Source organism: Coregonus lavaretus (genome assembly GCF_964263955.1).
Source record: "Coregonus lavaretus genome assembly, chromosome: 9".
Lineage (NCBI taxonomy): Eukaryota > Metazoa > Chordata > Actinopteri > Salmoniformes > Salmonidae > Coregonus > Coregonus lavaretus.
In genome coordinates this window covers 47,367,638-47,393,259 of record NC_139996.1, presented here as the reverse complement: position 1 = coordinate 47,393,259, position 25,622 = coordinate 47,367,638, and the positions used below count along the sequence as shown (strand labels likewise).

Below are 25,622 nucleotides of genomic sequence, written 5' to 3'. Positions count from 1 at the left end.
ACAACTCAATGGCGTTTTGACGTGTGTCTGTGAGAGAGTGGATTCAGAAAGGCATTACTGTAGATGGACGTGTAAGAAGTATAGCACGAGACTAACTCCTGAAAGAGCTGACCTACATTTATGATGTAAAGCCTGCATGGCTGTCGCCTTTGATTGAGTTCAAAAAGTCTGAGCTCCATCTAAATCAATCAAGTAAATGGTGCCTCGCCAACACAAGGTTTGATTTATCCATGGAACTGTCTTTGACATGTTAACATATGGTTTGTCTCTGGGAAGCCTAATTATTCATTTTAGCGAATGGAGACAGAAAGAGAGATAGAGAGACAAAGAGAGTTAGAAAGCGAGAGAGAGAACACAGCCTCTGTCCTTACATGGTGTAATCTCAGTAATGGATCTTAAAACTTCGCATGTTAAATGTTTCTGAACTCCGTGTGAACTCCCACATGGTTTAAACAGGACTCGCATGACGATTGCTTGCTAGAATTATAACTACATCATACATTCACACCCCAGCTTTCTCTTTGTTTCAAACGGCTGCAGGAGAGCCAAGACATAGATTTGTGGAATCTGCAGACATGGCCGACATTTAGATCCATATACTGTGCATCATCACAGAAGGTAAACAGCAAGACAATGAACTCGCATTAAATCATGACGTGGTCTTACTTCTTCTTCCGGTAGCCCTCTAAAGTATATGCACCAAAACGCAGCTCTGTCTATTCTCCTCATACTAAATCAAATGTATTTCTTTCATGGCTCGATTCGTATTCAGGCTAAGGACCATACTCATGCATGAGTCTGGCAAGGAAGCAAAGTGTGCATTGACATGAGTGAGCACCGCCTGTATGTACTGTACAAAATGAGCAAACCTAGAATGCATAATGGTTGGTGGGAGGATTTAAATACCAGTGATGGAAACACCAACCGACAATTAATTATACAGTAACATACTCTGGCCTAAAAACAGACTCTCCAACACACAGGCTGGGCTACACACACACCCTAATCTCATGGAGTCAAGTTAGCTCACTAGACAACTGATTGAGTTCCAGTACAGTCATCGGACCTGCTGCATCAAGCTTATCATCCCGCCACTGCCAGACTTTATCGCAGTCCATTATGCAGCACATCGTAGACTAAAAGCACATCTATCAACAGTTCCAGGAAAGTTGGGGGGGGGGGGGGGTAGATGGCAAGTGGCAGATATTCAACAGCAAAAAAGAAGGGGGGACGTCAGCGCTACCAAAGCACCTAGATGACAGAAGAGCTTGGCTATGTACCTGAGAGACAAAGGCTTTAGAAAGAAAGGAGAGTAATACATTCAGATGCCAACAGATGTTTTGTGCTCCGTATTCATTAGCCCCATTGGCAGCCATGATTTCTTAACCAGCCCTCTGAGGGTTCTCCGAATGGAGAGAGAGGGAGGGAGGTAGGGAGAGAGAGATTCTGTATGGGGGAAGGTAGAGCGGAGTGATAGGTAAAACAGAGGCAGGCAGGCTGTGTGATCAATGCCCAGTCCTAATGGGAACTGACACTATTGATCTCTTTTGGCAACAAGGGAGGTGTGTGTGTGTATATGAGTGTGTGTGGGGGGTGGGGGGCTCAGTCTCCCACCCGGAAAAGTCTTATCAAGAGCATCCTGGAAGCGTCTGGTTGGCTAATGGCCCCATGGACATAGTGTCTGGCCTGTCCCTTCTTATCTCTTGGAGCAAATTACTCTTTAGCTATACAGCTTATTATGGTGGGTGGGTGCCCAATCCCAAATCGATCCCTAGCCCCTAGCCCCTTTCCGATCTGCAAGGAAGAGTGAACATGGACATACAGGGGCCCAGGGATCTGTTTGGGATTGGGCCGAGGGTTCATGTGGAAGGATGGGGAAGTTGATGGCAGAGAGAGGTGGGACTGTGTTAACATGGGGATGTAGCAGGGCCATTCATTTGGCACCAAACAGAAGAAAACAGACTGAAACAGGGAGGGACTACTGTACCTGCACTTGTCCAATAAGAAATGCTCATTTTCTGTTGCATAATGTTTGGGAAAAAAATCTGTTGTGTGTCCGAATGAACACGACCCAGACCATCATCCCTTCACCTAACGGTCCTCCTATGTGTATGCAGACAGAGGAGTGGGCCTGTCTGAGGGGTGTGTATCACCTTGGCGATGATGCTGCAGAGCTGCGGGCCATCCTGGGTGAGGGAGAGTAGGTTGCTGATGGCACTGCCGATGGTGTACACACTGTCTGATGACTCAATCTGCCTGATCAGGATCTGGAGAGGACCGGGACACATACACACACGAAAGTCATTGAGATTGACATCTCTTTTCAGCAAGGGAAGCAGCAAGTTAAATTTCAATGAAAGGAGGAAGTTTTGAGGTTTACGATAAAGATTAGAAGATCAATATTAGCACTAATTAATGACTATTGTGGATATAACTGTGGTTAAGTTTATATGCTATATTATATACAACGAACTCAGCGTAATTTAATTATCTGAATACAGGTTTAATTCTCTATTGAACTCAGTATGCAATTCTTTATTACCAGTTATCATTCAAACAGAAGCGAAAGTCTCTAATGAAATCTCTATTTGTTTTCATTAGTCTAAACCAGCAATGCAGGAATGATGTAATCCCCTATTATAGTGGTGGCTATATTAGACTTGGTAAATGTTACCTTTTGTATTCACCCTTCCTAAACTGTTCTGATTTGTTTTTAGTCTCTATAACAATACATCAGGGAGACTCATGGGCTGGCCAGGAATGGGTCTGATTGTGGAGTGTGTGTGTGTGTGTGTGTGTGTGTGTGTGTGTGTGTGTGTGTGTGTGTGTGTGTGTGTGTGTGTGTGTGTGTGTGTGTGTGTGTGTGTGTGCGCGTGTGTGTGTGTGTGTGTGTGTGTGTGTGTGTGTGTGTGTGTGTGCGCGTGTGTGTGTGTGTGGCTATCAACCACATCAAGAATGAGTAAGGCAGACGCATGAACACATCATTGTCCGTTTCTGTCCGTCAACAGTACAACTCAAGTAAACTATTCTCTGACGATTTTGCCCATCAAAAGTTTACAGTTTATGCGTTTTTTGTCAGACAATCATCATCCATTGTCATTCATCGGGCAACGGATGACTTCTATTGAAAAAGCATTGGCTCCATTCGAAATTCTCGGAATCGAAATCCCAGTGTGCCAACGGCCTAAGTATGGCTATCAGCCTGTAGGACAAAAGAGAATTCTGGGTGTAGTCAAAGCCTCATACCTGGATCTCATTGGCCAGGGCCATGTCAATCATGTGGCTGAACGAATCGCTGACATCAGTGAGGATCTCGTGAATGGCCTCCCTCATGGACTTCAGGAAGAATTTGTCCTCAGTATGAAGGCATCTGTAGAAGAGAGGGCAATGGTTTGGATAAACCTTGAACATAAACACTCATTTAGCTCCTGTATTCAAATGTGTTTGACAATATTCAGAGGTCATTAAGAGTTGTGTATGCATGTTTTACCTCTCTGTTATGGTGGTCAGCTCCATGCACTTCTCAAGCAAAGACTTCTCATACTGCACTCAAAAAGGAGAGACACATTTCAAGTTACAATAAGACAAACACACATTAGACACAGACAGTAGAACACCCCCCCCCCCCACACACACACACACACACACAGAGAGTATACACAGACAGTAGAACACCCACACACACACAGACAGTATACACAGACAGTAGAACACACACACACACACACACACAGACAGTATACACAGACAGTAGAACACCCACACACACAGACAGTATACACAGACAGCAGAACACACACACACACAGACAGTATACACAGACAGTAGAACACACACACACTGACAGTACATACACACACAAAAACACACACACAAAGCAGAATGTAATTCTCCAGTCCCAGCGGATGATAAGCTATCTGTAACAGAAGCAGAACCTTAACAGCATCAGTTTAAAATGGATGAAGTGAGTGTACTCCGTATCAGACGGTGCAAGTGTGATTCCACTTGACGGGAAACCTGCATGAACTACTGAAGGGAAAGGGCCATCAGAGGCGGCTAATTCATGTCTTCAGCAGCCCATCCAAGATGGAACCAGACAGGTGGCTCTCGGAGACTTATTTTAATATTATCTTGGTCTGAATTACGCTCTGGGCATGAATAGCGCATGGGACCTATAATAGGGACTATTTATATGCGGCAAATGTACAATAGAGTATTCCGGAAGTCTTTATTCATTTGTCCCTCTAGTGTTACTGACTAAGAGCCAAACAATTGCAAATATAGTAGGGTCACACAGACAGAAGATTACTGGAAGCAGGTAGAGTTGAAGTCAGAAGTTTACATACACTTAGGTTGGAGTCATTAAAACTTGTTTTTCAACCACTCCACAAATTTCTTGTTAACAAACTATAGTTTTGGGAAGTCGGTTAGGATATCTACTTTGTGGATGACACAAGTAATTTTTCCAACAAATGTTTACAGACAGATAATTTCACTTATAATTCACTGTATCACAATTATAGTGGGTCAGAAGTTTACATACACAAAGTTGACTGTGCCTTTAAACAGCTTGGAAAATTCCAGAAAATAATGTCATGGCTTTAGAAGCTTTTGATAGGCTAATTGACATAATTTGAGTCAATTGGAGGTGTACCTGTGGATGTATTTCAAGTGCCTCTTTGATTGACATCATAGGAAAATCAAAAGAAATCAGCCAAGACCTCAGAAAAAGAATTGTAGACCTCCACAACTCTGGTTCATACTTGGGAGCAATTTCCAAACGGCTGAAGGTACCACGCTCATCTGTACAAACAATAGTACGCAAGTATAAACACCATGGGAGCACGCAGCAGTCATACCGTTCAGGAAGGAGACGCGTTCTGTCTCCTAGAGATGAACGTACTTTGGTGCGAAAAGTGCAAATCAATCCCAGAACAACAGCAAAGGACCTTGTGAAGATGCTGGAGGAAACAGGTACAAACGTATCTACAGTGGGGGAAAAAAGTATTTAGTCAGCCACCAATTGTGCAAGTTCTCCCACTTAAAAAGATGAGAGAGGCCTGTAATTTTCATCATAGGTACACGTCAACTATGACAGACAAATTGAGGAAAAAAATCCAGAAAATCACATTGTAGGATTTTTAATGAATTTATTTGCAAATTATGGTGGAAAATAAGTATTTGGTCACCTACAAACAAGCAAGATTTCTGGCTCTCACAGACCTGTAACTTCTTCTTTAAGAGGCTCCTCTGTCCTCCACTCGTTACCTGTATTAATGGCACCTGTTTGAACTTGTTATCAGTATAAAAGACACCTGTCCACAACCTCAAACAGTCACACTCCAAACTCCACTATGGTCAAGACCAAAGAGCTGTCAAATGACACCAGAAACAAAATTGTAGACCTGCACCAAGCTGGGAAGACTGAATCTGCAATAGGTAAGCAGCTTGGTTTGAAGAAATCAACTGTGGGAGCAATTATTAGGAAATGGAAGACATACAAGACCACTGATAATCTCCCTCGATCTGGGGCTCCACGCAAGATCTCACCCTGTGGGGTCAAAATGATCACAAGAACGGTGAGCAAAAATCCCAGAACCACACGGGGGGACCTAGTGAATGACCTGCAGAGAGCTGGGACCAAAGTAACAAAGCCTACCATCAGTAACACACTACGCCGCCAGGGACTCAAATCCTGCAGTGCCAGACGTGTCCCCCTGCTTAAGCCAGTACATGTCCAGGCCCATCTGAAGTTTGCTGGAGTGCATTTGGATGATCCAGAAGAGGATTGGGAGAATGTCATATGGTCAGATGAAACCAAAATATAACTTTTTGGTAAAAACTCAACTCGTCGTGTTTGGAGGACAAAGAATGCTGAGTTGCATCCAAAGAACACCATACCTACTGTGAATCATGGGGGTGGAAACATCATGCTTTGGGGCTGTTTTTCTGCAAAGGGACCAGGACGACTGATCCGTGTAAAGGAAAGAATGAATGGGGCCATGTGTCGTGAGATTTTGAGTGAAAACCTCCTTCCATCAGCAAGGGCATTGAAGATGAAACGTGGCTGGGTCTTTCAGCATGACAATGATCCCAAACACACTGCCCGGACAACGAAGGAGTGGCTTCGTAAGAAGCATTTCAAGGTCCTGGAGTGGCCTAGCCAGTCTCCTGATCTCAACCCCATAGAAGATCTTTGGAGGGAGTTGAAAGTCCGTGTTGCCCAGCGACAGCCCCAAAACATCACTGCTCTAGAGGAGATCTGCATGGAGGAATGGGCCAAAATACCAGCAACAGTGTGTGAAAACCTTGTGAAGACTTACAGAAAACGTTTGACCTGTGTCATTGCCGACAAATGGTATATAACAAAGTATTGAGAAACTTTTGTTATTGACCAAATACTTATTTTCCACCATAATTTGCAAATAAATTCATTAAAATTCCTACAATGGGATTTTCTGGAGAGAAAAAAATCTATTTTTGTCTGTCATAGTTGACGTGTACCTATGATGAAAATCATATTTTTAAGTGGGAGAACTTGCACAATTGGTGGCTGACTAAATACTTTTTCTGAATACTTTTTCACTGTATATCCACAGTAAAACGATTCCTACATCGACATAACCTGAAAGGCCACTCAGCAAGGAAGAAGCCACTACTCCAAAACCGGCAGAAAAAAGCCAGACTACGGTTTGAACTGCACATGGGGACAAAGATCGTACTTTTTGGAGAAATGTGCTCTGGTCTGATGAAACAAAAATAGAACTGTTTGGCCATAATGACCATCGTTATGTTTGGAGGAAAAAGGGGGTTGCTTGCAAGCCGAAGAACACCATCCCAACCGTGAAGCACAGGGGTGGCAGCATCATGCTGTGGGGGTGCTTTGCTGCAGGAGGGACTAGTGCACTTCACAAAATAGATGGCATCATGAGGAAGGAAAATTATGTGGATATATTGAAGCAACATTTCAAGACATCAGTCAGGAAGTTAAAGCTTGGTCGCAAATGGGTCTTCCAAATGGACAATGACCCCAAGCATACTTCCAAAGTTGTGGTAAAATGGCTTAAGGACAACTAAGTCAAGGTATTGGAGTGGCCATCACAAAGCCCTGACCTCAATCCTATAGAATATTTGTGGACAGAACTGAAAAAGCGTGTGCGAGCAAGGAGACCTACAAACCTGACTCCGTTACACCAGCTCTGTCAGGAGGAATGGGCCAAAATTCACCCAACTTATTGTGGGAAGCTTGTGGAAGGCTACCCGAAACGTTTGACCCAAGTTAAACAATTTAAAGGCAATGCTACCAAATACTAATTTAGTGTATGTCAACTTCTGACCCACTGGGAATGTGATTCAATAAATAAAAGCTGAAATAAATCCTTCTCTCTACTATTATTCTGACATTTCACATTCTTAAAATAAAGTGGTGATCCTAACTGACCTAAGACAGGGAATTTGTACTAGGATGAAATGTCAGAAAAACTGAGTTTAAATGTATTTGGCTAAGGTGTATGTAAACTTCCGACTTCAACTGTAGTTATGATTCAATAGCACTCCTTTGGTGTTAAACAAGTGAGTGAGGGAAGTAGCTAAACTCCTTTAAAAAAAGCAGTTTCTCATCCCCCCAGAAGAAGGCCACCCACTGGGCACACACTGGTTGAATCAATGTTGTTTCCTCGTCATTTCAATTAAATTACATTGAACCAACATGGAAAAGAGGTTGAATTGACGTTTGTGCCCAATGGGCAGTGCTCCAATACGAAACCTTCACCCTAGACCACCTCTCCATCCTCCTCTTGCCCAACCAGCCCAGTCCACCCCTCCTCCATCCTCACCTTCTGCATCTCTGCGGGGGTGTTGCGGGCGGCGCTATACTCGTGCACCAGCGAGCGCACGTGGCAGTTTGCCCGGACGGCCGTGCTGTGAACCCGCTGCCAGCGGCCCTTCTCCAGCCGCTGGAACATCTTGCCCAGCTCAGTGCTGACCACCAGCGCCCGCCGTAGCAGCGTCTGCAGGTTGTCGCGGGCCACGTGGTCCCCTGTGGCCACGATGAGTTCGCCCTGGGCATCCTCCTCCACGCCGATGGTCTTGGCCTGCAGCACGCACATGCACTCCACCTCCGTCATGTGACGCAGGTCCTCCATCCAGCGCTGCACCGAGTCCACCTGGAGCGAGTGCATCCTGCTACATGCACACACACGCACATACAGGTACACACACACAGGTAAGATGAGTTTAGAGCAGTGGTCACCAACCTTTTCTAAGTCAAGATCACTTTCTGAGTCAAAATGCAAGCCGAGATCTACCGCTCAGATTTTTTTAAACATGACTTGTAAAAAAATGTAAGCCTATGCAACATTAACCAATTAAAAACTGTTCTGTAGGTTTGTGCAGTAGGCTATAGGCCCAATACATTATCCCTGCATATTGGCTATGCTTGAATTGCCCTGCCAATGTTGTTCTTCTCAGACCATTTTGAAATTATATTTATAAAATGTAGGTATATGATCACACTGGTAATAGATCATTTGTTGTATTACTTGTGGAGCACAGCTAAGTGAGCATAATAATTGCCTTTTTTTTTTACTGGACTGATGGCCTGCAGCTAATGGTCAGTCTGAGGGGAGGGAGGGAGCAGCAGTGAGGCTGCCTCTCACCCGACTCACCGTCCCTCCACCCTCCTTCCCTCCACTGAGAAAAGGGGACACGGTCTTCCAGCTGATGACAAAACTCAGGTCACACTGCGTTATTTCTGCCTCATGTATCAATTCATGTTGTTACTCCTATGACCAGAGAAAGTGAAATATTCCTCAATATTAAAAAAAGCCACAAGCCACGAACAATAACAACGCAAGCTTATCGGAACACTTTGCTATACTCCTTCATTGCAGCTGCAGTGCTGGTTGTAGCGTGTGGAAGTCTGGAGAACGCACATTTTATGGCTTATAAAGATGTTGAACAAAGTGTTGAAAGTGCTGAGTTAGAACTTAAACATGAACATACACATAAAAACAGCAGCTCTTTGCTGTATTCGTTGAGTCTCTCTCTAGTCATGGTTTTGAAATCTCACAGTATCAACTTTGCTGTGCGTTCGAGGCTTCTTTTTACAGTCTATGGCTCGAGGAAACTGTGCAGACACGTGATCAGAGCTATCTGATTGGCCAGCGGTAGGTGACATTCTACCTCCAGACACATGAAATGGTGCACTTGATTCAGCAGCCCTAGCGCCGGGAAGACAAAATGTTCCTATTTCGAACCATTTCATGTGTCTGGAGTTAGAATGCTAAACGAATACAAAAAAAATGGGCTTTATCCACCGGTTGGTGACCACTGGTTTAGAGCATGCACATGTACTTTGGGTAGTCATGACAGAGATAGTATCACATATTTGTAACATGTCCCAATATTGCTACTCCAATAAAACAAGCATACTCGGATATCCTCAGACAGGTAGAGGCCGAGACGGTTCAAATCTAGGTGTGTTTTTGTTTTCAAAACTTTAGCCTAACCAGAACCTTAACCACTCGCTAGCATGCCTACACCTAACCTTTCCATAACACTAATTTACTGTAAAAAAAAAAAAAGGCTGTTACGAATCGGAAACAGACAATATTTATGTTTCTTGTGAGACCAAGTTGATTATTACATATCCATACAAAACATCTAGTCTGATTGCCCATGAAATGAGATCTCATCAATGCTGCACTAGCCTTTAGTTGCTATTCCCAAGAGCAGCCCAATTTTCAAATCTCAGAATCAATAATGTGGGAGCGAGGTCAATTACCCACCAATAACTGGTGGTGTTAGGACTCGTTAGTCAAACCTATCATTTCACCTCGTTGGAGAGACTGCATTATCCACTGGGTCGAACAGACCAAGCACTTCCCACTGGGCACACACTGGTTGAATCAATTAAATTACGTTGAACCAATGTGGAATAGACGTTGAATTGACGTCTGTGCCCAGTGGGTTCTTTCTCTTCAGGCTTATTGAACCTAATGAACGTGGGCTTACTGGATGAGTGAAATCAACCCAGCGTTAAGGAGGCTGAGAGCTGGATCGCTACAACACCCTCTGATTTGAGTAAACAAGGGGGTGGAGGGTCACCAATCTATATTCTATGCCAAGCTTTCCCAAACTCGGTCCTCAGCTTGATGATGAGTTCATTGAATCAGCTGGCTAGTGCTAGGGCAAAAACCAAAACGTGCACCCCTTGGGGTCCCCAGGACTGAGTTTAGGAAATGCTGTTCTTCACTAAACTCAGTCTATCTGGCATTCATGGTAAATACTGAGTCAATGAGTAAAACTGGATATTGCATCAGGATTAGGGTTGCAAAGGGAGGGTATATTACTGGAAACTTTCTAAACGTATGTATCTTTCAAGGAATTTATGTAATCTATCACAACACATCTATAGTGGCCCTTTTGGGTACTTCAGATTTTTACAAGTGTGTAATTATCTCTGGCCCGCAGTAGCCTTATCACATGGTTTGTATTTAGGATAATGTTTTACAGCTTTGCCATTCTGTTTTTTATGTTAAAAGGGTGGCCTTGAAAAAGACCAAGTCGAAATGTTGGGTGTAATATATAATGCCATAGTTCACGTGTCAAAGTCATTCCACGGAGGGCCGAGTGTCTGCGGGTTTTCGCTCCACCCTTGTACTTGACTGACGAATTAAGGTCACTAATTAGTAAGGAACTCCCCTCACCTGGTTGTCTAGGTCTTAATTGAAAGGAAAAAACAAAAACCCACAGACACTCGGCCCTCCATGGAATGAGTTTGACACCCCTGCCATAGTTGATTAGATGCTTTAATAATTTATATGTGAATAATGTTTAAAAAATGTATTCATATAGTATTCTTTTTAGATCTATGTCCATATTGTCCATGAGTTTCTAGTAGATAGACCATATGGTTCAAGAGAAAATAGCCTAATTTTATTTTAATTACCAAAATTACTGAAGATTCGGTAATTTTGGTAAACTACCGGTAGCTTTGCAACCCAAATCTCTGCATCTTGTGTTGACAAATATCTCTAATAATACCCCAATCTCATTGGGTGCGAACTTTAAACAAACAAAAGTCGAATTTGAATAGTCAAAGCCTGCCTTTGAGACAAATTTAGAGTTGAATCGCTGTAGGACCATGGTGATGATGGATGATGATGATGTATGTCTATTGTCTGGTCATAAATTTTATTGACCCATAGGAACACACATTGCCTTTCTTCTGTCTTTCCGCACGTATCGAGTTTCAGCTTTTAACACAGACCTGGGTAAACATTGTCATGCCATTGAGAAGGCACGTATTCCAATCGACAGTATTTTCAATATCAGTCAGTATTGAGTATGTCTGTTTACTAAAGAAAATCATCCATTTGTCTTATGAGGTCCGCAGTGGTGTGGTATCTAATTTCACCAAACTATTGTCTGAGGCAGACTGAAATTAGTCATCATCCAAAGACACAACTGAATATATCCCCTTTTTGAACATAGCTATTAGACTATCTACAGTTTGATTGAGTTAATGGTTAAAATAACTATACTCAACTATACACAAGTGTCATGTTTTCATTATCACTACAGAATGGCAACTTTGTTGGAAATTCAAGTGTAGGCATTCTCCCTTTTTCTAAATGTTTCTCTCTTTTTCTCTCTCTCACACACAAACACACATAAAACCAAATAAAATCCTAACTCTACTCTTGCACTTCAAGAATCGACATCGTCCTCCGCCCTGCCACTCTTCTCCTCAGTGCGGTGACGTGGGGATGCGTTATGGTAAGCTGTAGGCAGAGATTTCCGACATCATCCACAATGATGAGGTTCACTGGTTCAAATATCTATCCCACAAACCCACTCACTCTGGAGAGGAGAACTGCTCTCATTTTCTTCCTAATGAAGAGGGGTGCTACTCTCAAGGTCAAAGGTCACACTCTCAAAGGGTATCATGTGATTGATTTCATCCATTCGGAGAGACATGACGAAAATAGGCCCAGCTCTTGAAAAGAGGAGCAGCTCTCACTCTCTCAACTCAAGAGCTGGGCCTTTTTTCCTCGGCTGCACCTTGTCTCTCGGACATACAAAAGTGAAAAATATTTTTTTCCCTTTGAAGGCCATATAGAGCTGTTGATGACGATAGTGTCCCTAGCCAATTAGCCCCGGAGAGCTGTGTGTGTGTGTGTGTCCACATTCTAATGGTTTGATGGTACACCCACCTTCATGCTGCAGAGACACGACACAGCCATGGTTGCTGAAAACTGCAACCCACCAGGTCACCCCAGCAATCAGGCGGGCAGCACTCCTGCACCCCACCTGGACCCCCTCTCGACAGAGTGGACGTTAATTAGTAATGTGTCACGGGTGATGGGGAGATTGGAAGGGTCAGGGGATTTAATTGCCTACCATTTGTTTCACAAGCCCTGCAGAGATGCCCTAGCAACATTTTACCAGGTGAACATGACTCAATGGTGTATAAAAATAAAACAGGAAAATGACCACATTTGGATTTCTACTGCAATATCATGCCATGTTTACATCTTATGCTGGCAATGATCAGCATAAAGTTTGCTGACATAAATAGCTGTTTTCATTAAATCCTACGAGGAAGATTTTCTGTCTATAAAAGGTCCTCTAAATGTGCAAAGCGTCCATGACCATAACATTTGAAATAAATAACTGAATCTAAAATGAATTGGAATAGAGAAGCTGGTGATTGTGTCACATGCAATACATTTTCCAGCTGATGTATTTAAATCTGCATTTAAATAATTGCCACCTTCTCACAGACACCGTAAAAAATAAAATAAGTAAGAAGATATAATTCCCGCTACAATATTGTGATTATCATCATGTGATCTGAAGCAAGTTATTCTAAGGTTCAGTCAAAAAATGCACAGTCTGTGATTTGCTTAAAAACCCATTGCGGCACACAGACACAGTACAAGTCCAGACCATTTCGGAATAAAAAAAACTTACATAAATGTATACAAACAAAACCTCCAGTACAATGACACTCCCTCCGCTGAAGCAAATCATAGTAATAATAGGTTTGTTTTCCAAAAGGGAGTGAAAAGGCCCACTTCAGTTTGCGGGAGATTACAAATATTTACATAGGAGGCCAGGGATGGGGTCGGCCGTGCCAGCGGCTGTGTTATCACAGACTGGGGACTGTGAAGATGAGGCGTCCCTCTCCTCCTCTGGAGTCTGGGGGGACAAGGGAGAGTCATTTACACAGTGGTTGGAGTGTAAACACTCGAGGCGCAGTGACAGAAATACAGAGACAGAGAGATGGGGCCCCGTTGTCAGCCGGCTTCCGGAGCCTGGAAAACTGTGGGCTGAGATACATGGAGACATGATGTATTTTAGTGGGATTGGGTAGTGGGTGGGTGGGTGGATGTTGGGGCATTTACAGTGCCTTCATAAAGTATTCACACCCCTTGACATTTTCCACATTTTGTTGTGTTACAGCCTGAATTTAAAATGGATTACATTGAGATTTTGTGTCACTGGCCTACACACAATACCCCATCATTTCAAAGTGGAATTATGTTTTTAGTTAATTAAAAATGAAAAGCTGAAATGTCTTGAGTAAATAAGTATTCAACCCCTTTGTTATGGCAAGCCTAAATAAGTTCAGGAGTAAAGATGTGCTTAACAACTCACATAATAAGTTGCAAGGACTCTGTGTGCAATAATAGCTTTTAACATGATTTTTGAATGACTACATCATCTCTGTACCCCACACATACAATTATCTGTAAGGTCCCTCAGTCGTGCAGTGAATTTGAAAAACAGATGCAACCACAAAGACCAGGGAGATTTTCCAAAGCCTCGCAAAGAAGGGCACCTATTGGTAGAGGAAAATAAAAAAGCAGACATTGAATATCCCTTTGAGCAATGGTGAAGTTGTTCATTACAATTTGGATGGTGTATCAATACACCTAGTCTCTACAAAGATATAGGCATCCTTTCTAACTCAGTTGCCGGAGAGGAAGGAAACCACTCAGGGATTTCACCATGTGGCTAATGGTGACTTTAAAACAGTTACAGAGTTTAATGGATGTGACAGGACAAAATTGAGGATGGATCAACAACATTGGGTAGTTACTCCACAATACTAACTTAAATGACAGAGTGAAAAGAAGGAAGCCTGTACAGAATAAATATATTCCAAAACATGCATCCTGTGTTCAATAAGGCACTAAAGTAAAACTGCAAAACATTTGGCAAAGAAATTAACTTTATGTCCTGAATACAATGCATTACATTTGAGGCAAATCCAACACAACACATCACTGAGTACCACTCTTCATATTTTCAAGCATGGTGGTGGCTGCATCATGTTATTGTTATGCCTGTCATTGGCAAAGACTAGGGAGTTTTTTTTTGGATAAAAAGAAACGGAATAGAGCTAAGCACAGGCAAAATCCTAGAGGAAAACCTGGTTCAGTCGGCTTTCCAACAGACACTGGGAGACAAATTCACATTTCAGCAGGACAATAACATAAAACTCAAGGCCAAATATACTGTACACTGGAGTTGTTTACCAAGACAACATTGAATGTTCCTGAGTGGCTTGGTTACAGTTTTGACTTAAATCGGCTTGAAAATCTATGGCAAGAACTTGACAGAGCTTGAAGAATTTAAAAAAGAATAATGTGCAAATATTGTACAATCCATGTGTGCAAAGCTCTTAGAGACTTACCCAGAAAGACTCACAGATGTAATCGCTGCCAATGGGGATTCTAACATGTATTGACTCAGGGGTGTGAATACTTATACTTGATATTCCTGTATTTCATTTTCAATAAATGTGCAAACATTTCTAAAAACATGTTTTCACTTTGTCATTATGGGGTATTGTGTGTAGATGGGAGGAAATTTATATATATTTAATCCATTTTGAATTCAGATTGTAACACAACAAAATGTGGAAAAAGTCAAGAATTATGAATACTTTCTGAAGGCACCATACTTACTTCATAAACAATAAATTGTTTAACGGTTAAATAATTTTAATGTGCATTTTATGGAGAATTATCAGTGCTACTGTGCGAGTTTTCGTACTAATATAAACATCTTAAATGCTAAATTGGAATGCATTTATATTTTTAATATTAGTCCGAAAACTTGCTTAGGGCCCTCAAAAGGCTAGGACCGGCTCTGTCTGTGCGTGTGTGCGCACCCACACGCGTGTGTGTTAGCATGCCTGCTTGTGTGTGTGTCAATACCCTGTATGAGCTTATGAGAATGATGCCACAGACCATAGTACCGGCTAATATGGCCCAAATAAATCGTGGGTAGTAAATAATGTCCATAATTCCTCCCTGGTTCCATTTGCGATATAATTGATGTTAATGTGTGAAGGACACGTCCATTGTGTCTGAAAACACAATCACAACATACTGTACATTAGAGTAGCACCTGACAGAATGGTGGCGGAGGAGATGGCTGCCGTTTTATGGCCCCCTAACCAATTGTGCTATTATGTGTGTTTTTTCGCGTTGTTTGTAATTTATTCTGTACATAATGTTTCTGCCACCATCTCTTATGACCAAAAAGACCTTCTGGATATCAGGACAGCGATTACTCACCTCGTATTGGACAAATATTTTTTCTTCAACGAGTCGGACACGAAGGACATTCTACAGACACCCGGCAAGGCCCAAATCCCCGTCATTCGCATGAGAAAGAGACAGAGATATCGTGGGCGTAGGTTGGGGTGTCTTGTAAGGATCCGACGGCAAGAGAGTAATCTGCCACTTCCATCAGTCCTATTAGTCAACGTACAATCATTGGAAAACAAAATGGACGACCTACGATCACGGATATCCTACCAACAGGACATTAAATGGATAACATACAGCTGGCGGGATATACGCTACATCGGCAGGATAGAACGGCTGACTCCAATAAGACAAGGGGTGGTGGTCTGTGTATATTTGTAAACAACAGCTGGTGCACGAAATCTAATATTATGGAAGTCTCTAAGTTTTGCTCGCCTGAGGTAGAGTATCTCATGATAAGCTGTAGACCACACTATTTACCAAGAGAGTTTTCATCTATATTTTTCGTAGCTGTCTATTTACCACCACAAACTGATGCTGGCACTAAGACTGCACTCAATGAGCTGTTTAAGGCCATAAGCAATCAGGAAAATGCTCATCCAGAGGCAGCGCTCCTAGTGGCCAGGGACTTTAATGCAGGGAAACTTAAATCCGTTCTGCCTAATTTCTACCAGCATGTTAAATGTGCAACCAGAGGAAAATAAACTCTAGACCACCTTTACTCCAACATGTCTCAAACAGACCACCATAGTTCCTGTGTCCAAGAACACTAAGATAACCTGCCTAAATGACTACCAACTCGTAGCACTCACGTCTGTAGCCATGAAGTGCTTTGAAAGGCTGGTCATGGCTCAAATCAACACCATTATCCCAAAAAACCCTAGACCCACACCAATTTGCATACCACCCCAACAGATCCACAGATGATGGAATTTCTATTGCACTCCACACTGCCCTTTCCCACCTGGACAAGAGGAACACCTACGTGAGAATGCTATTCATTGACTACAGCTCAGCGTTCAACACCATAGTGCACTCAAAGCTCATCACTAAGCTAAGGACCCTGGGACTGAACACCTCCCTCTGCAACTAGATCCTGAACTTCCTGACGGGCCGGCCCCCAGGTGGTAAGGGTAAATAACAACACATCTGCCACGCTGACCCTCAACACGGGGGCCCCTCAGGGGTGCGTGCTCAGTCCCTCCTGTACTCCCTGTTCACCCATGACTTCATGGCCAGGCACAACTCCAACACCATCATTAAATTTGCAGACGACGCAATAGTGTTAGGCCTTATCAACGACAATGATGAGACAGCCTATAGGGAGGAGGTCAGAGACCTGGCCACGTGGTCCCAGGATAACAACCTCTCCCTCAATGTGATCAAGACAAAGGAGGTGATTGTGGACTACAGGGAAAAAAAGAGGACTGAACATGCCCCCATTCTCATCGACGGGGCTGTAGTGGAACAGGTTGAGAGCTTCAAGTTCCTTGTTGTCCACATCACCAACAAACTATCATGGTCCAAACACACCAAGACAGTCGTGAAGAGGGCACGACAAAGCCTATTCCCCCTAAGGCGACTGAAAAGATTTGGCATGGGTCCTCAGATCCTCAATAAGTTCTACAGCTGCACCATCAACAGCATCCTGACTGGTTGCATCACTGCCTGGTATGGCAACTGCTCGGCCTCCGACCGCAAGGCACTACAGAGGGTAGTGTGTACGGCCCAGTACATCACTGGGTCCAAGCTTCCTGCCATCCAGGACCTCTATACAAGGCGGTGTCAGAGGAAGACCCTAAGAATTGTCAAAGACTCCAGCCACCCTAGTCATAGCCTGTTCTCTCCGCTACCGCACGGTAAGCGGTACCGGAGCGCCAAGTCTAGGTTGAAAAGGCTTCTTAACAGCTCCTACCCCAAACCCATAAGACTTCTGAACAGCTAATCATGGCTACCCGGACTATTTGCATTTTCCCCCCAACCCCACCCCACCCCACCCCACACCACCACCTCTTTTACGCTGCTGCTACTCTCTGTTTATTATCTATGCACAGTCACTTTTAACTCTACCCACATGTACATATTACCTCAATTACCTCGACTAACCTGTGCCCCCGCACATTGACTCTGTACCGGTACCCCCTGTATATAGCCTACCTACTGTTATTTTATTTTACTGCTGCTCTTGAATTATTTTTTAATTTTTTATTTAACACTTATTTTTCTTAAAACTGCATTGTTGGTTAAGGGCTTGTAAGTAAGCATTTCACTGTAAGGTCTACACCTGTTGTATTCGGCGCATGTGGCAAACACAATTTGATTTGATTTGATTTGATTTGTTAAGACACACAAAGCCATAAAATGAATAGTCTCTCATAGACCGTTTCACTGTAGAATAGGCCTTGACTGTGAGCGTTACTCCTAATCTTTATGACTGTGATAGACACAAAGAGGATCGTAATCAAATAATAGTGTAATATTATATCATTCTGATTCTGCACACAGAGCATGTCTTGGCACAATGAGGTGAAGAGAAAAGAAAATTGGAGAATTGTTTTTTGCACAATGAATTGCGGTGGTGTAAAGGAACTAACAGTTGTAGATAAAGGACAGCAGTCATTCCCAGTGGTGTTTGTAGGTGCGGAATGAAAGGTGAAAATACGTATTTTAATACGTATTTTTCGGGTTATTGATTCTATGGCCAAATTTCAACAGCACATACATTCTCAATGAAGTAAAAATAAAGTATCTTAATATATGCTCCCAACTGTCAGCAATGATGTTCAATGTATTCCAATTTATAGAATAAACCAACAGACCATATCAACTACAATAACATTCTCAGTAACGGTTACAGATCATTTTTTTATTTCTATGACTGTGATGTGTTGTTGTTTATCTACCTTAGTTGAATGCACTGACTGTAAGTCGCTCTGGATAAAAGCATCTTTAAATGTAAAAACAAACACTTGCAAAGCATGCTGGGTATTATTCTAATGGACTATGCCCCCCAAACAAGTACACATTTGGTCGATGCGGACCAGCTCCAAATCTGAACGAAGGATAGATCATGTTTCACAAGTTTGAACATCACAATACAGTACGGCACAGTTTAGTACAGTAGAGCACAGTAAAGTACAGTATGGTACAGGAGAGTCACATTTTATTCAGTAGAGTACAGTAGAGTACAGTACGATACAGTACAGAAGTTTAATTCAGTAGAGTATAGTACAGTACAGTACAGTTTAATTCAGTGGAGAAGAGTACACTACAGTACAGTAGAGTTTAATTCAGTAGAGTACAGTACAGTTTAGTTCAGTAGAGTAGAGTACAGTAGAGTACATTAGAGTAAAGTAGGGTACAATACTGTACATGTCACGGATTCAGCCGAGGCTGCTCCTCCTCCTTGCTCGGGCAGGCTTCGGCGTTCGTCGTCCCCGGAGTACTAGCTGCTGCCGATCGATGTTTCAGTGTTTGTCTTGTTTGGTCTTTATTGTTTACACCTGTTTCCCATTATGTTTTATTGTGTTCCCTTTATAACCCTCTGTTTCTCATTGTGTATTGTGCGTTATTGTTTTGGTCTTTGCGGCAGTTGCCCATGTGTGCGGGTCTTGTTATTTCCCTCGCTGTTTGAGGTTGCCAGTGTACTTTGTATTTTGCACTGAATCCAGTAAAGTTTCTGCCAGTAGCTCGGTGTCCTGCTCTTGACTTCGCCTACCGCATACACGTCGCTGTGACAGTACACTATACTTTACTTTACTGTGCTCTACTGTATTATACTGCACTGTACTCTACTGTACTGTACTCTACTTTAATTTACTCTGCTGTGCTCTGCTGTACTGTACTGTGCTGTCCAAACTTGAAATATAGATGTCTATGTGTGATTGGTTCAGATTTGGTCCAGACTGGACCAAATCTGAACCAATTACAGACCTCTATGTTTGGACCAGATTTGGTCCGGACCAGACCAAAAATCTACGTCCTTGGACATTGAAATCTACGTCCTTGGACTGCATTAAAAAAACACACAAAAAAGACACACAAAAAAACATTGCCGTCGGAAAATGTTTAGTGGTGCTGCTCTTTGGGATAGCATATCCTACTAGCCTTCCTCTTGATAGCAAACCCACAAAATCTGTCAATGCATATAACAAGGAATATACAGTATAACACCAGCCACGTCAATAATTTAACCATTCTCCATATGTTAACTATCTCTCACCACTCTACATAAAGTGTCATATTTCTCCAAAGTAGAATCCTTCAAATATGCAAAGCGTGTTCTTCTTTCAGCTTCCTCGCTAAAAGTAGTGCTTCTTGGCAATCGTCACAAGCTTAACTTGCGCTGAGGCCCATATATGATGACAGGGATGCATCAGTGTCTTGGGACAACCCGTCAGATGCAGAGAGAGAGAGAGAGAGAGAGAGAGAGAGAGAGAGAGAGAGAGAGAGAGAGAGAGAGAGAGAGAGAGAGAGAGAGAGAGAGAGAGAGAGAGATCAACCTCTCGTGATGGAGGCCAACCAACCAGACCAACCAACTTTTTTCGCTGAGGGAATTCATCATCATTGAGTCACAGTGTTTTGAGAGCTAAATAAAGCACTGCCCGGTGCTAGCATAGCATTAGCATGTCGTTAGCATTCTCTCTGGTGTGACTGATGCTCTGTTTGTGTGTCACGCAATTGCATCACAGAGACAAAACATTCAAGCACAGAGAGAAAAACACATTCAATTTTCAACGCCAGTGCTACGCTTTTTATAGTTGCGACTATGTGTATATATCACTACTTATTTGGTGCTTGGGTGCTTCGTCGATAAGCGCTGTACGGTAAACAGACAAGTAAAGCCCAGCGGTGTTTGGAAGACCACCTGTCTTCGATCAAGCGCAGTGTGAGTTATTGGGCAGGAGGAACTCGCATTGCAAGCACCATGCTCTATGGAAGCCACATGGGACTATATAATACAATTACCTTTTGTGAAACCTCCACCTGGTATGTTACAGTAACTCACTGATGCATTGGGCTGTGTAAATCTTCAAATGTCTTTGGAGATTGAATTCAATTCATAAGCTGCTAGTTTGGCTGTGCTGTGTGAATGCATAACAACTGAATCACATCCTGGGCAGCAAAGGGATGGCAATTGGAAGGTTCCAACCCCAAGTAGGTACAATCGACGGAGCCAAAGAGGCAAACGCTTCTAGACTTCTCAGCAAAGTATTTCTACTTAAGTCTCCAATGAGAAAACCTCTATTGTACCATGTGAACCCACATGTGCTTCAATGTCTGGTTTGCATGAATGGCACTATATAATGTCTGGCACCACATATGAATATTATGCAGATACCACAAGAGAACCACATTCAAAAGGACAGAGGGAAAATGTAGGCTGAATGAGCTGTGAGATTTTGAAGAACAGGCCGTTGTGGCTTTGGAGAAGCAGAGGAAACGGAAACAAAGAGACTCTTGTCCCACACAAAGAAATAAACATGTAGAAAAATGTAGTAAGCAAGAATGCTAATGTATTCCTATTGGGTTCAGAACATTAAATACACATAAATGGATAATCTTGCACTACATTGGCAAACAGCATTTGCCACAATAGCAGTGCTTGAGCTGGGAGGTTCCATATGAATACAAAAAAATGTCTGGTCTTTCCTGTTATGGTAGCATTGCAGAGTAGAATTGACAGAAAGGTATGAGTGATAAGGGAAGGGATGAAGAAACCACTTGGGTAACACTTTATTTGGATAGTCCATCTTTAGATGCTGTACAGACTATCAGTAACATTTCAACTAACTATCTACTAACCATAGCCCTAACGTTTACCCTTATCCTAACCCTAAACTAAACCCTTACCCTAACCCTAACCTTAACGCTTACCCTTTCTCTAAACCTAACCCTAAGAGTAACCTTAGCAAGCAGTTGCTAATCAACAGATATACTATATATACAAAAGTATGTGGACACCCCTTCAAATTATTGGATTTGGGTATTTCAGCCACATCCTTTGTTGACAGGTGTATAAAATCGAGCACACAGCCATGCAATCTGTATAGTCAAACATTGTCAGTTGAATGGCCTTACTGAAGAGCTCCGTGACTTTCAAGGTGGCATCGTCATAGGATGCCACCTTTCCAACAAGTCAGTTCGTCAAATTTATGCCCTGCTAGAGCTGCCCCGGTCAACTGTAAGTGCTGTTATTGTGAAGTGGAAACGTCTAGGAGCAACAACGGCTCAGCCGTGAAGTGGTATGCCACACAAGCTCCCAGAACGGGACCGCAGAGTGCTGAAGCGCGTAAAAATCGTCTGTCCTCGGTTGCAAAACACTCACTATTGACTTCCAAACTGCCTCTGGAAGCAACGTCAGCACAAGAACTGTTCGTTGGGAGCTTAATTAAATGGGTTTCCATAACCGATCAGCCGCACACAAGCCTAAGATCACCATGCGCAATGCCAAGCGTCGGCTGGAGTGGTGTAAAGCTCGCCGCCATTGGACTCTGGAGCAGTGGAAACGCGTTCTCTGGAGTGATGAATCACGCTTCACCATCTGGCAGTCCAACGGACTAATCTGGGTTTGGCGGATGCCAGGAGAAATGGTTTGTCAAGATCAGTGTGGATGAGCTTGACTGGCCTGCACAGAGCCCTGAACTCAACCCCATCGAACACCTTTGGGATGAATTGGAACGCCGACTGCGAGCCAGGCCTAATCGCCCAACATCAGTGCCGACCTCTTGTGGCTGAATCTAAGCAAATCCCCGCAGCAATGTTTCAACGTCTAGTGGAAAGCCTTCCCACAAGAGTGGAGGCTGTTATAGCAGCAAAGGGGGTACCAACTCCATATTAATGCCCATGATTTTGGAATGAGACGTTCGACGAGCAGGTGTCCACATACTTTTGATCACGTAGTGTAGTTTGTTGATAGTATGACCATCTGTAGAGCATCTAACTAACTTTAACTCGGTGCAGAGCAGAACCATATACCTCCCGGCTCTCTAAATAGTCGGGTAAACAATACTTTCCTGTGGATATTTTGTCATAAAGTTCGAGCAGCTGAAGGACAAACTGCACAGACAACCGCTAGAGTAAGTTCATATGTAATTTTATTCAACATTCTGGCTTGTAAGGAACATTTACACGATTTTGCACACAAATGTTTCAGGCTGTATTAGGGTTGTAAAGGGAGGTCCTGGTCCTGCCATTCAGGACCACTATACCAGGCGGTGTCAGAGGAAGGCCCTAGAAATTGTCAAAGACTCCAGCCACCCTAGTCATAGACTGTTCTCTCTGCTACCGGAGCGCCAAGTCTAGGTCCAAAAGGCTTCTTAACAGCTTTTACCACCATGCCATAAGACTCCTGAACAGCTAATCAAATGGCTACCCGGACTCTTTTACGCTACTGCCACTCTCTGTTTATTATCTATGGATAGTCACTTTAACTCTAGCTACATGTACATATTACCTCAATTACCTCGACTAACCTGTGCCCCTGCATAATGAATCTTATCTATTTTTTACTTAACACTTATTTTTCTTAAAACTGCATTGTTGGCTAAGGGCTTGTAAGTAAGCATTTCACTGTAAGATCTACACCTGTTGTATTCGGCACATGTGACAAATACATTTGATTTTATTTGATTTATTACTTTCAAAGTGGGCTTTTCCCTGTGGATATATTTCTACATTTACTCTTTTTGGAATTAGCACAGCAAACATCTACTTGGAACAAGTTATTATGATCTTGCCTGCAAGGACTTTTGTTTGAGCCTCATCACATGTAAAATATGAAATAATAAAATAAGATGATTATAACTTCAAAAATAGAATGACAAAGCTGTAAAACATTATCCTAAATATAAACCATCAACTTAGTGAATACCATTGGTGTTTAATATGATGGTTTCAGCATGAAATATCTATTTTTTTTTACAAACTAATTTATTTTACTGTCAGTATTTATTTGTTGTCAATGTTTTGGCGTCATACTGGTGGCAGTTGGAAAGAAAACGTAAATAGTTGGAAGAGTTGCAGAGTAAATTGAAAATAATGGTTGATTAGGCAATTTTTTCTTGAACCATATGGTCTATCTACTAGAAACTCATGGGCAATATGAATACCATTTATGAATAAAAAAAAAAGTTAGTTATTCAAGTATAAATTATTAAAGTTACGATAGATTGCCATAGAATTTCTTTTAATTACCAAAATTACTGAAGACTCCGGTAACTTTGGTAAACTACCGGTAGCTTTGCAACCCTTGGCTGTATATACCAATTAATTAGCCTGCTGTGCTTTGATGATTGAGTTAAAAATGCCCTGCCCTAGACTAAGAGACAGTGATTGGGATCTGAGGAATGGGGCAGACATCTGACTTCCAGATGTTTCCGTTAGCGCAGAGCAGACTGACAGCTCTAAAATGCAGTCCAGGAATGGGCTCCATATTCTCACCTCACACACACACACACACACACAGTAGGCCTATGCACGCTAGCACACATAACATCATCTGTAAAAGAGCACACATGCACATCTGGCTGATTATGAAACTGCTGGTATCCTGGCTGCAGTGCATTGACTAGCGTGACATGGCCTCGTTCAGGCTTGAACCTGAGGCAGAAGGTGACCAACCAAACAGTTTGCATGCAGGAGTAGTGTCCTCTGTTAACTTATAGGGTTTATTTCAGTGTATGTCTATGTAAATGCAGATGTTTTTGCGATATCTGCATATGTGTATGTTCTTTTTTTATTAATATGTGTATGTGATTCATGTGTATGTGATTCATGTGTAGGTGATTCATTTGAATCTGTTTGAAAAGTAATTGTGTGAGAGCATGTCTCATGTGCATTCCTGACTGTCTGTATGTGAGTTCCATGTGTTGGAATTTTCAGTACACAAAACAGCCCTCGCAGTGCATTTGAATGTCTTTGCGTGCATGGAGGGATTGAGTCTATTCCTAGACTGTGTGTGTGTGTGTGTGTTTGGGCAACTCAGAGACACTCCCCACCCTGATTGCAGCCAAAGCCATACAACTAACAGTGGCAGGGCGGTGATGCATTCGCTCTCAAACCCAGGCAGATTGCGTTATGACACCATCTCACCACCACTACCAGTGTGTACCTTATTCCTCACTCAAATAGAAGTGCCCTGAGATCAACATCTGCTCCATATTGTCACCATTACAGCACATTATCAACAGGAAAAATACCATGGCTGTGTCCCAGATGGCACTCTATTCCTTACATAGTGCACTACTTTTAACAAGGGCCCTCTAAAGAATAGGGAGCCATTTGGGACACAGGCCATGTGTTTTTAGACCCATTTACAGATCTGAGTCTGAGGTTGTTTTATTACCAGTATTACTACTATTAGTAGCAACAGTGTACACAACATTATTGTGCCCTTGTGTAGCCTATATGTGTGTGTTATTGTGCGTGTGTGTGTTTGTATTTGTGTATGCATGCGTAGGTCCTTGCGTTCTTGAATGTGTGCGCAGCTGTGTGTGTGTTGGTGTGTGTCTCATGAGACTGTGATGAGAGGCCGACAGTTCCATAGATACAGACAAAGCTTATTATGTAATATGTGCATCATGTGAGTCGTGTGCACTTACCTCATTGGAGATGATGAAACAGAGCTACTGTTTCTGGAGCTCTGAGGAGTGGCCATTCTGGAGCTCTGAGGACTAGCCATTCTATCTGTGTCCATACCACTTCAGCACAGCACCTACAATAAACAACATTAGAATGTTATTAGACAAACCAAAGGCACACATTGCTATTTCCTTTCAATTCCACCATATAGTAATATATAGTAAGTAATACACAATTTATTCCAACATGTATCCACTTGAACACAATTTGATACTTTATTAGAATCCTAAATCAAACATTTTAATGGGAGGACCTGAACACTTTACACAATCATACACAGACCGATGCACACACGCGCTGATGCACACACACACACACACACACACACACACACACACACTGCCTCTTTGGCGGTGTAGTTTCCATGGCACCGTATCCACTACAATCTCTCTTTATTGATCTGCATCCAAA

At 42.6% G+C, this 25,622-nt stretch overlaps 1 protein-coding gene across 1 annotated transcript in view; it reads right to left on the bottom strand.

Annotated features, from left to right (window-relative positions):
* Positions 1–25,251, bottom strand: part of insc (INSC spindle orientation adaptor protein) — a gene marked incomplete at both ends in the record, with an annotated part of 49,942 nt that extends 24,691 nt beyond the window's left edge. The window contains 5 exons of the mRNA XM_084168228.1: positions 2,154–2,267; positions 3,247–3,370; positions 3,491–3,543; positions 7,836–8,184; positions 25,172–25,251. Of these exons, the coding sequence (XP_084024354.1) occupies positions 2,154–2,267; positions 3,247–3,370; positions 3,491–3,543; positions 7,836–8,184; positions 25,172–25,251 (720 nt within the window). The remainder of the gene's footprint in view (positions 1–2,153; positions 2,268–3,246; positions 3,371–3,490; positions 3,544–7,835; positions 8,185–25,171) is intronic.
* Positions 25,252–25,622: the final 371 nt, after the last annotated feature.